An 11,675-nucleotide genomic window follows, 5' to 3' on the forward strand; every position below is an offset into this window, starting at 1 on the left:
ATATATCATTACCTATATTTAACCACAGTACGTATATTAAAGTAAACAATGTACCACTGCATACTTGACTTATTGTGATCACATTACTGCACAAGTCTGCATGTGTATAATAATGTTAGCCTACAACTGCTGAGCACAGCATGCTATACACTGCCTCCACTCTATCAATTACTGCAACAAGCCATTGTGTGGACATGGGGGTCAGAAGAGAAACAGGCTTATAGTATATCTATAGAGCAGTTGTTGTCTCAAGTGCTTGTACACTTTGATCCGGAACTGATGTTTCCAGTTATGGAATTGGCACAATGCTGGCTCACAAACTTTCAGATAGGTCAGATATACCTATTGGCTTTACATCATGTACATTGTTGGCAACAGAAGAAAGGAATACTCTCAGATAGAAAAAGAAGGCTTTTCGGAATGACTTGCTTATATAATGATAATTGATGGGTTGCTGCTTCACCTTGGCCACTGAACCACCAACCACTATTAGCATTGTTCAAGGACCTCAAGATTTTCATAGTTATGCATAAGGATGAATTCAGAGATAAGCATTAGATCTAGCTGGTTAAGAGTACTATGTGTACTGCCTGTAGTACTACTGCTCATGGCAATGCAGATGCATTGAGTAAGCTGCCGCTTCCAGAGTCAAGTGAAACACCACAAGTTCCATCAGAATTAATCTTAACTTTACAACAAATATCTGAATCCCCTATGACTAATAATCAAATACGTTCATGGGCTACCAAAGATCAAATGTTACACAACAAATTGTTCAGTTTTTTTCAACACGGTTGGCAAATCCATTGCACCCAACCAGAACTGAGATCATCTTGGTAATGCAGAGCAGAACTACATTGTTTTGAGGGTTGTAATATATAGGGTTTTTGTACCTTAGTACCGGTACATGTCTTTAGAAATTCACTCAGGAAAAGTACCCAGAGCAAATTAGTGGAACAAACGTGCAAAGTATTAGTGTGGCTATCCATTCATGGTGAAAACTGAACTTCAGTGGTGTAAGTGTAGATTTACAATTACCAAAAATTTGGTCAAATTTTAATCATCCTGGTTGTGGTATTTCTCAATTAAAATATTGTTTGCCAAAATAAATATGTAATTGCATTGAAAGAGAAAGCTGTTGTCAAGGATGACTATATCCAGTAAAATTTGTTTAATTTTGCAACCTGTGATCCAAAGTATTCTGTTCATGCTAAAAGATTGAACACAAAATGATCACACAGTTGACTATATTTTAAAGTCAACTGGTCATATCCTTACACAGCTGCCCTAGTAAAATACTTCAAAGTACCCTTCATCCTATCACACATAAACTATGCCACTCGCTCTACATTAATCCACAAACATCACTACACATGCTCACCTGATATTCGAAGTGTCAATGGATCACTAGTAAAGTCCACATCATAAACAGTTACAGTACAAGTGATGGTACCAGCATCATCTGCCAGTAGATTATTATCGGTTACATTTTGTGTTGTCTGACCAGTAGGAAAACATGTTGGATTACCACTGTTATGAGCAGTGTTAGTATAACATCCTCTAGTGTCCCACTGATATGGTCCAATATATGTTCCTCCATTAGACAATGTTACCATACATGTCAGAGTGACACTACTCAATATGGGATAGTCAAATGTGTTAGTAGATCCACTAACTGATGTACCAGCTGGACTACTGACTATGGTGACTGTGACATCTGAAACAATTAAGAACATCAACGTTTATTTACGGTACTTTTACTCTCTTCTCCAACTGTTCTACCAAAAAGCAATGTTGTGAGCCTTGTAGGCTACCAGAAATTATACATAAACTAGAATACAATTAAGAACACACTACTGTCTATTATTTGTGCTTGAAGTAATTGTTGGAATTAGGCTTGCTTAGCAGTTGATTAAATTTAATAACAACATGACATATCTAAATATCTAAATAGACATCAGCATATTATGCATGAAGTTACCTACAGTATTTAGTTGGAGATACTGGCTTTTCATTGGAATTTAATCTACTACCGTAAATAGGCCTGAATCAAATATGTTCAAAGTTTTGCCCAAAACAGTTTCAGGAATTTCTCAAAACTTTTACATGTTTTCCTCTTCAGTGTTTCCATTATGTTTGCATTATGCTCCTAGTTTAGAAATATTTCTTACAACTATCTTGGAACATTTAATCAGTGAATGCTTTATTAGACTATTTTACCACAAAGTAACTAGTATTAGAGAGTATCGATCTAAGGAGCTATGTACAATGCAAGTAAGTGATCTATTGCAGTTTGCACTACTCTGTTAGGGTGTATGGATCTATTTTCATGGAATTAAACTCCATAGTTTGAAATGTCCACCTAATATGCTAGCATTATGTTGGCATAGCTCTTCAGCCTTTATTATGTCGGCATATTTGACACAGGCCTAACTACAAATATCAGTGTATAATGATATAGGATACAAGTGCTTACCATAGATGGTAACAGTAATATTAAGACTATCACTTCCAATAGGATTAGCTATACTACATGTATATGTTCCACTATCAGTTGTAGTAACACTATTAATAATATAGTCACTGCGAAACTCTGCAGTAGTACTGTCATGAGTGACTGTAGTCAAAGTAGGGGTCAGTGGTGCTGGAATACCATCCTTCATCCAGGTGAATGTGTCTGGGGGAGAACCTTGTGAGGTACACGACAATGTCAGAGGAGAACCAATTATACTATTGACAGTTGATAATGTAGTGGTGATGACTGGAGCAGCTGTGTGTATGAAGTTAGTTAACAACAATTAATCACACTATCAAGTGACTCACTTCTCACAGGTAAGTACACACCCACCCTCACAGTCTGGTCCACCATACTACTGTTCCTTATGGTACAAGTGTAAACACCTTCTTCATTAGCAGTAAATGTAGAACACAATTCTAGATTAATAATTCCAATGAAATTAGCAATGTTAGCTCCAAGTGGTTGTACCACAGGTCCGTCACATACACCAGGAGATAATTGAACACCATTAAAGGAAATATGGCCCAACTCTTCATTACTGCTACCACTAGGTCCTAATCCAGTCACACAACGAAACAGTATACCAGGTGCTTCAACAGTATTCCATCTAATAGCAGAATAGTCATCAACAATGTTACTGGAACCAACAGTATTAGATGAAGTAGTTCTCACCCCACCAACAACTTCAACTCCTAATAGGTATTACATATTATGTATTAAAACATATGATAGTGTTTCCTGCATCCTATGAAGCCATAGAAAGAAGTGTTTGTGTCATGAATAAATGTGTCCCAGTTGGGGAAAACTGGTCTTATTGCCTACTTAAAAGTATCGGGAAATGCAGGTTTTAAGTATTCAGTGTGTTGTAGCTCGCCAATGGTAGAAGCTACGTGTACTAATTTTCACACATTTTACACCAAATTTCTTAACTTCAAATACATTCACAGTAGAAGTAGCCAACACTTAACTTTCCTGCCATTTTAGATAGTTTAACAGTTTTTAGCCTGGCAGGGGCAGAGGTGGGCAAAATAATGCTTAAAAATTAAAGAGGAAGGCATATAGGCAAGTTATGAGCCATTCAGATCTTAAATCTGGCTAAAATGAAAGGAAATTTACAGCACAGGTCTTTATTCCATACCACAGAGCTGCACAGCCACACACAGCAATCCCCAGTCTGGCCAGAGCTCCATTAGGGTCCAATACCACCCATACGGATCACCACTGTGCTTGGGAAAAGCAACCATCAAAAGCAAGTCTAGCTGATTTTCTGACTATGAAATTTGATAGTTTATTAATGTACGTAGCTTTGTGCTCTTGGTTAAAAATCAGATTTGTAGTCATGGACAATAAGACCGGTTTTCCCAGACCCAGTCACAAATCAAATTTTTTTGTTGGGTCATTCCGTGTCAATTCAACAAGGAATTTAGGATCACCTCTCAGATTTTGACGCAACTTGGTGTGTTTGTAGTACTTATGGTGCTAACCACCCATACAAATTTTTAGTTCCATACACAACACATGATTTCTGATTTATGACTACAAATATTTTGAATATTTCATGAAAAATTAGTCCACCTGAAGTAACAAAGTTGCTTTGCAGTGCAATAATATTTTAAAATAAGTTGAAGACTGCTGGTTGACCTTTCAAGTGATGCATATATCACCTTAATTAAGGTTAATAGGTACTTAGTTGAAAACTTCAATTCTTAATATTTATGAAACCGCTGTTTAAAACTCTTTGAATTTTTTAGTGAATAAATATTGGTCATGGTCTGTGTTTGATAAAAATTTTGATGGTGGCACCACAATGGGTTCAAGATATATAATTAAATATGCTGTTATATGCAGTGGAATTTTGTACTCTATTATTACTGTATGGACCATATACCTCCAATAACCACTCCCAGCTAGGTAATGCCAAGTTTAGTCTTACACAATGGAGGTATACAAGTACAGTACAACCTGTATTAGTGACCACCTGTATTGAAAGACCACCTTGTACTACTGTTGATTCTTATTTATGTAAGGTGGCACTGAAGTAATCAAATGAAGCCTTACAAGGCTAATGGGACATCACGTTTGTGGTCATGAGCGAAAAAACACAGAAAGCTATAAAACAAAGCGAAGTGCTTCGAAATATTCAAAGAACCAGCTCTATCAGACTGTCAGGCTACTATTGTTGCTACAAGTAATGATATTCATGTACTAACTGCATCGCCTTGTCAAAACTCTGGTAACTTCACAGGCGAACAACACCAACTGCCATTGCGTGATTACTGCTTTACAGATAGGGACCCGCCAATTATGCTGGCATAATTATGAGCATAATAGGTGCCTGAAAGCATTGAGCATAATGCTAGCATAATAGGAAAAATATTTCAGCCATACTACAAATCCTTGATGGCCAAAATACATATCACAGAAAAAGATCAATATACTCTAATAGAACAGCCAATAATTCTAATAGAACAATCAGGCAGCTGACTGTACTATTAGAGTACATCGATATTTTCTGTCACATACATTTTGAAGAGCAAAGATGTGCTTCAGCCACTTATTCTGTGCCCATAACTGCAAATTTATTAGCAAAACATGGGAAATGCAGCATAAAGCTTGAGCGTAATTTGAGCATAATAGGTAAAATTTTTGAGCAGTGCAGCATAGCTAATAGGTAAAATTTTGAGCATAATAGGCGGGTCCCTATTTACGGAGCACGCCCTGGCCAGCTACACAGTCTCACAATTCACCAAATAACTATATTTATTACTGTAGACCCCCAAAATTTGGCAGAGGCACTGGGGAAGTATTTCTTTATAGGGCCATACATCGATTATTCGTGATTCACTCTTGACAGGCATGTTATCCCATGTTGAATGGTGCAGGTTTGCATTTTAACCAGTTTCCACATTGTTATCATTAAAAAGGAATCCATACAGTTATTCTACATGGTGAGAAACTATAAGAGCCAAAGCAACGTAGCACTAGGTTGTTTCTAGGTCTAATCAGCTCGTAAGTTCAGAGATTAATAAACACGAAATTAAAACAGGTGATTTCATGAAACTTGGCATGTTAAGCTACAACATTACAGACTATCATAACAGCCTTTAGACCTAGACTACATGGTTCACAAGTGGAGTTCTCCACCACCCTAAAATAGCTAATTAAGCACGTGGACTAATTGTCATTGTGACAAATGGACATTGTATGGCTTCACGTAATTACTGCTGTGCCACCTTAATGCTATAGCTCCAATGCAGCCACCCTGCTTAGCAAATCCAAAAGATGGTCTTAATTACACAGGTGGACTATAAATAAGCCACCATGCACTGCAAAAATTGGAATTTCCTGACACCGGATTAATGATCTGTCCTCCCACACCATGTGTACATGTCCTGGAAATTCCATATCTCCTGAACTTCAGTACACAGCATCTAATCTCTGCTATGAGAAATATGAATAAATCCAGCAACTTTCCTTAACAATCAACACAGCAACTTCCTACAGTACAAGACAACCTAAACAAATGCCATTTTCTCTCGCCACTTAAGCCATGCCATCCTAAATAAACCACATGGAAATTCCAAGTTCTCTTGAACTCCTGCACACAGCATCTGATCTCTGCAATGAGAAAGATCATAAGCTTTTTCAAACAGTCGGCACAGCAACTTTCCTACAGCACTGAAGAAAAGACCATTTTCATTCTCAACTTAAGTCACACCATCAGGAACATCAGAGTAAAAATGAAAGTGGTAAGGTTCAGCCTGGGGGCAAGCAAAATTTAAATTGCACATTTTCAGATGCTATTTGGAGGCATTCTTTGGGCTGTAGTGTGCAAGGTGCTAATTAGCTACCAGACAGGTGTTCAATGATAAATTCTGAGAGTGAACAAAAAGAATCTCCATAATACTGTTTAACTATTTAAATCTTATCAATTGAGTTTATTAAAGAGTGCAAGCATTTGAGATGACAATAACAACCTTTAGATTTACTACAAGCAGAGTTGTGGGTAACTAGTTACTTTACAACTAAGTTACATAACCAATATTACTAGTTAAATGCTTTGTAACTAGTAACTTGCAACTAAGAGTAACCGTCTGACAGTACTAAGTTACAATAGTAACTATTTACATGATCCGGAACTGCCTATAGTGAAACTTCCAGTTATGGAATTGACCGCTCACAAACTTTCAGATAGGTTAGAGATGCTATTGGCTTTGCATCAAGTACGTGAGTAGAACGGCTAAGCGAAAAAATTGTTCACATTTTGATAAAGTACCAAACTTGGTACAACTTTTGCTTAATCACGAACCATAGTAGTGGTTCATAATAGAGATCGCCTATGTTTTTCCAAAATCCTAATAGAACACTCAGCTAAACAACACCTTAGAATCCTTTTCCAACCTAAAAGGAAGCCTTAGAAGTTAATATGGAAGAAATTTAGGTCCACTAGCAAAGATGAAGTCAAAAGGATTTGATAAAAGCACTTTTATTAAAGAACTGAAATCTGCCATTTTCAGCCATTTTGTTCATCTTATTATTATCTAATCAAAAACAGCCAAGCTGTAAAAAAAGGTGCGGCCCCCATAAAGGCCATGGTGAAAAAAGATGTGAAATCCAAGGTGGCGGCCAAGAAATGGCTGTGATGGTAGGTTAATGGTTACATTTTAATAACAACAATTCACGTGAATTTGGTGCCAAGACCAAGCGGCACAAAATTCACCTGAATTGCCGTTATTAAAATGTAACCATTAACCTACCATCACAGCCATTTCTTGGCCGCCACCTTGGATTTCACATCTTTTTTCACCATGGCCTTTATGGGGGCCGCACCTTTTTTTACAGCTTGGCTGTTTTTGATTAGATATCACTTCTTTTTGTATTTGTATACTGCAAAGCCGGCCTATGGCTGGCTTTGGGGCTTTTTTAACCCATGTGTTTTTTCTTTACTACAGGAAGAAGAAAAGAACTTAAAGAAGAATTTTAGTACTTCAATTATTTTTGATTTTATTAGTAATTATACAAATTATATACATATATTTATTACATGCTCATTATTCCCCGCAGGATTTTTTTTGCAGCTGATCTCTCTACTGGGTGACTTGAAATGTAGCTGAACTATATACAGGATGGTTTCTTTGTAGCTGAACTCTCTACAAGGTAACCTCTTCTAGCTGGTCTCTCTACAGGATATTTTGTTTCTAGCTGAACTCTCTACAGGTGATTTGTTTGCAGCTAAACTCTCTACATGGTGGTGTCTTTATAGCCGAACTCTCTACATGATGGTTTCTTTGTAGCTGAACTCTCTATAAGGTGACTTCGTCTAGCTGAACTCTCTACAGGGTGATTTTTTTGTAGCTGAACTCTCTGCAGGGTGATTTGTTTGCAGCTGAACTCTCTACATGATGGTTTCTTTGTAGCTGAACTCTCTACAAGGTGACTTCGTCTAGTTGATCTCTCTACGGGGTGATTTGTTTCTAGCTGAACTCTCTACAGGTGAATTGTTTGCAGCTAAACTCTCTACATGGTGGTTTCTTTATAGCTGAACTCTCTACAAGGTAACTTATTCTCTACAGGGTGATTTGTTGTAGTTGAATTCTCTATAAGGTGGTTTGTATGAGGCTGAACTCTCTACATGGCGGTTTCTTTGTAGCTGAACTCTCTAAAGAGTGATTTGTTTGCAGCTGAACTCTCTACATGATGGTTTCTTTGTAACTGAACACTCTACAAGGTGACTTCTTCTAGCTGATCTTTCTACAGGGTGAATTGTTGTAGCTGAACTATCTACAAGGTAACTTCTTCTAGCTGATCTCTATACAGAGTGATTTGTTTGTAGTTGAATTCTGTACAGGTGGTTTCTTTGTAGCTGAACTCTGTACATCATGGTTTCTTTGTAGCTAAACTCTTTACAAGGTGACTTTTTCTAGCTGAACTCTCTACGGGGTAATTTCTTTGTAGCTGAACTCTCTATATGATGGTTTCTTTGTAACTGAACTCTGTACATGGTAACTTCTTCTAGCTGATCTTTCTACTGGGTGATTTGTTTGCAGCTGAACTCTCTACATGGTGGTTTCTTTGTTGCTGAACTCTCTACAAGGTGAATTCTTCTACCTGATCTCTCTACAGGGTGATTTGTTTGTAACTGAACTCTGTACAAGTGCGTTTCTGTGGGTGATCTCACTGCAGGTTGATTTGTTTGTAGCTGAACTCACTAAAGGGTGATTCTACTTGTAGCTGAACTCCTTGCATTGTATCTAGTTTCTAGCTGATCTCTCTACAGGGTGATTTGTTTGTAGCTGATCTCTCTACAAGTTGATTTGTGTGTAGCTGATCTCTCTACAGGTTGATTAAATTTGCAGCCGATCTCTCTACAAGGTAATTTGTTTGTAGCTGAACTGTCTATAAAGTGATTTATTTGTAGCTGATCTCTCTGCAGGTTGATTTGTTTTAGCTGAACTCTCTACAGGGTGATTTACTTGTAGCTGAACTCCTTACATTGTGACTAGTTTCTAGCTGATCTCTCTACAGGGTGATTTGTTTGTAGCTGATCTCTCTACAAGTTGATTTGTGTGTAGCTGATCTTTCTACTGGTTGATTTGTTTGTAGCCGATCTCTCTACAGGGTAATTTGTTTGTAGCTGAACTCTGTACAAGGTGCTTTTTGTAGGTGATCTCACTGCAGGTTGATTTGTTTGTAGCTGAACTCACTAAAGGGTGATTTGCTTGTAGCTGAACTCCTTACATTGTGTCCAGTTTCTAGCTGATCTCTCTACAGGGTGATTTGTTTGTAAATGATCTCTCTACAAGTTGATTTGTGTGTAGTTGATCTCTCTGCAGGTTGATTTGTTTGTAGCCGATCTCTCTATAGGGTAATTTGTTTGTAGCTGAACTCTCTATAAGGTGATTTGTTTGTAGTTGATCTCTCTGCAGGTTGATTTGTTTTAGCTGAACTCTCTACAGGCTGATTTGTTTGTAGCCGATCTCTCTACAGGGTAATTTGTTTGTAGCTGAACTCTCTACAAGTTGATTTGTGTGTAGCTGATCTCTCTGCAGGTTGATTTGTTTGTAGCCGATCTCTCTACAGGGCAATTTGTTTGTAGCTGATCTCTCTACAGGGTGATTTTTTTGTAGCTGACCTCTCTTCAGGGTGATTTGTTTCTAGCTGATCTCTCTACAGGGTGATTTTTTGTAGCTGACCTCTCTTCAGGATGATTTGTTTCTAGCTGATTGCTCTATAGGTTGATTTGTTTGTAGATGAACTCTCTACAGGGTAATTTGCTTGTAGCTGAACTCCTTACTTTGTGTCTAGTTTGTAGCTGATCTCTCTACAGGGTGATTTGTTTGTAGCTGAACTCCTTACATTGTGTGTAGTTTGTAGCTGATCTCTCTACAGGGTGATTTGTTTGTAGCTGAACTCCTTACATTGTGTGTAGTTTGTAGCTGATCTCTCTACAGGGTGATTTGTTTGTAGCTGATCTCTCTACAAGTTGATTTGTGTGTATATAGCTGATCTCTCTGCAGGTTGATTTGTTTGTAGCCGATCTCTCTACAGGGCAATTTGTTTGTAGCTGATCTCTCTACAGGGTGAATTTTTTGTAGCTGACCTCTCTTCAGGGTGATTTGTTTCTAGCTGATCTCTCTACAGGGTGATTTTTTGTAGCTGACCTCTCTTCAGGGTGATTTGTTTTAGCTGAACTCTCTACAGGCTGATTTGTTTGTAGCCGATCTCTCTACAGCGTAATTTGTTTGTAGCTGAACTCTCTACAAGTTGATTTGTGTGTAGCTGATCTCTCTGCAGGTTGATTTGTTTGTAGCCGATCTCTCTACAGGGCAATTTGTTTGTAGCTGATCTCTCTACAGGGTGATTTTTTTGTAGCTGACCTCTCTTCAGGGTGATTTGTTTCTAGCTGATCTCTCTACAGGGTGATTTTTTGTAGCTGACCTCTCTTCAGGGTGATTTGTTTCTAGCTGATTGCTCTACAGGTTGATTTGTTTGTAGATGAACTCTCTACAGGGTAATTTGCTTGTAGCTGAACTCCTTACTTTGTGTCTAGTTTGTAGCTGATCTCTCTACAGGGTGATTTGTTTGTAGCTGAACTCCTTACATTGTGTGTAGTTTGTAGCTGATCTCTCTACAGGGTGATTTGTTTGTAGCTGATCTCTCTACAAGTTGATTTGTGTGTATATAGCTGATCTCTCTGCAGGTTGATTTGTTTGTAGCCGATCCCTCTACAGGTAATCTGTTTGTAGCTGAACTCTCTATAAGGTGATTTGTTTGTAGCTGATCTCTCTGCAGGTTGATTTGTTTTAGCTGAACTCTCTACAGGGTGATTGCTTGTAGCTGAACTTCTTACATTGTGTCTAGTTTCTAGCTGATGTCTCTACAGGGTGATTTTTTGTAGCTGAACTCTCTTCAGGGTGATTTGTTTCTAGCTGATCTCTCTACAGGTAGATTTGTGTTGATTTGTTCATTGCTGATCGCTCTAAAGGTAATTGATTTGTTGCAGTTGAACACCCTGCAAAGTGTTTTGTTTGTAACTGATCACTCTAAAGGGTAATTGTTTGTTGCTGAACTCTCTCCACAGTGACTTGTGTGTAGCTGAATTCTGTGTAACTGAATTCTCTAGAGAGTGACTTAATTGTAGCTGAATTCTCTACACAGTGCATGACTTGTTTATAGCTGAACTTTCTTCACTGTGACTTGTAATGTTCTGAATCTCTATAGTGGTATATTTGCTTAACTCTCCACATGGTGACTGTCATCTTGCTGAACTGTCTATAAGATTAACTGTTTGCAGCTGAACTCCCTACAGAATAACTTGTGATGTAATAAAATTCTATAATGGAGTAAATAAATTAGCCGAATGCTCTATTAGGGTGACTGTTCTATTAGAGTATCTTGATCTCGCATTTGCTACACTGAGTTGGCTTTCGAATCATAACTCAGTGGTTTGTAATCCGATTCTTCTGTACTACTGCAAGGACTTTCTATGAAGATTATTCCAGCTATACACCGATTTTCAGCTCATTGCTCTAAGCGGTTTGCCTATAGTACGTTCGCGTTGAGCTGAACCCTCAAAAACGATTAATAACTTACGATTGCTACATCGCATGGGGCTCCTGTATAGCTCGATACGTAGCGCTTCTCGATCCGCTAAAAA

The 11,675-nt window shown here is 38.0% G+C and overlaps 1 protein-coding gene across 1 annotated transcript in view; it reads right to left on the minus strand.

The window, feature by feature from the left end:
• Nucleotides 1-3,708, minus strand: part of LOC136248481 (sushi, von Willebrand factor type A, EGF and pentraxin domain-containing protein 1-like) — a 129,571-nt gene extending 125,863 nt beyond the window's left edge. Inside the window, exons 1-4 of the mRNA XM_066040259.1 lie at nt 3,657-3,708; nt 2,824-3,210; nt 2,477-2,770; nt 1,382-1,717 (exon numbers count right to left, since the gene is read on the minus strand). Coding sequence (XP_065896331.1) covers nt 1,382-1,717; nt 2,477-2,770; nt 2,824-3,210; nt 3,657-3,708 — 1,069 coding nt within the window. The remainder of the gene's footprint in view (nt 1-1,381; nt 1,718-2,476; nt 2,771-2,823; nt 3,211-3,656) is intronic.
• Nucleotides 3,709-11,675: the final 7,967 nt, after the last annotated feature.

Source organism: Dysidea avara, chromosome 3, assembly GCF_963678975.1.
Source record: "Dysidea avara chromosome 3, odDysAvar1.4, whole genome shotgun sequence".
NCBI classification, from domain to species: Eukaryota; Metazoa; Porifera; class Demospongiae; order Dictyoceratida; family Dysideidae; genus Dysidea; species Dysidea avara.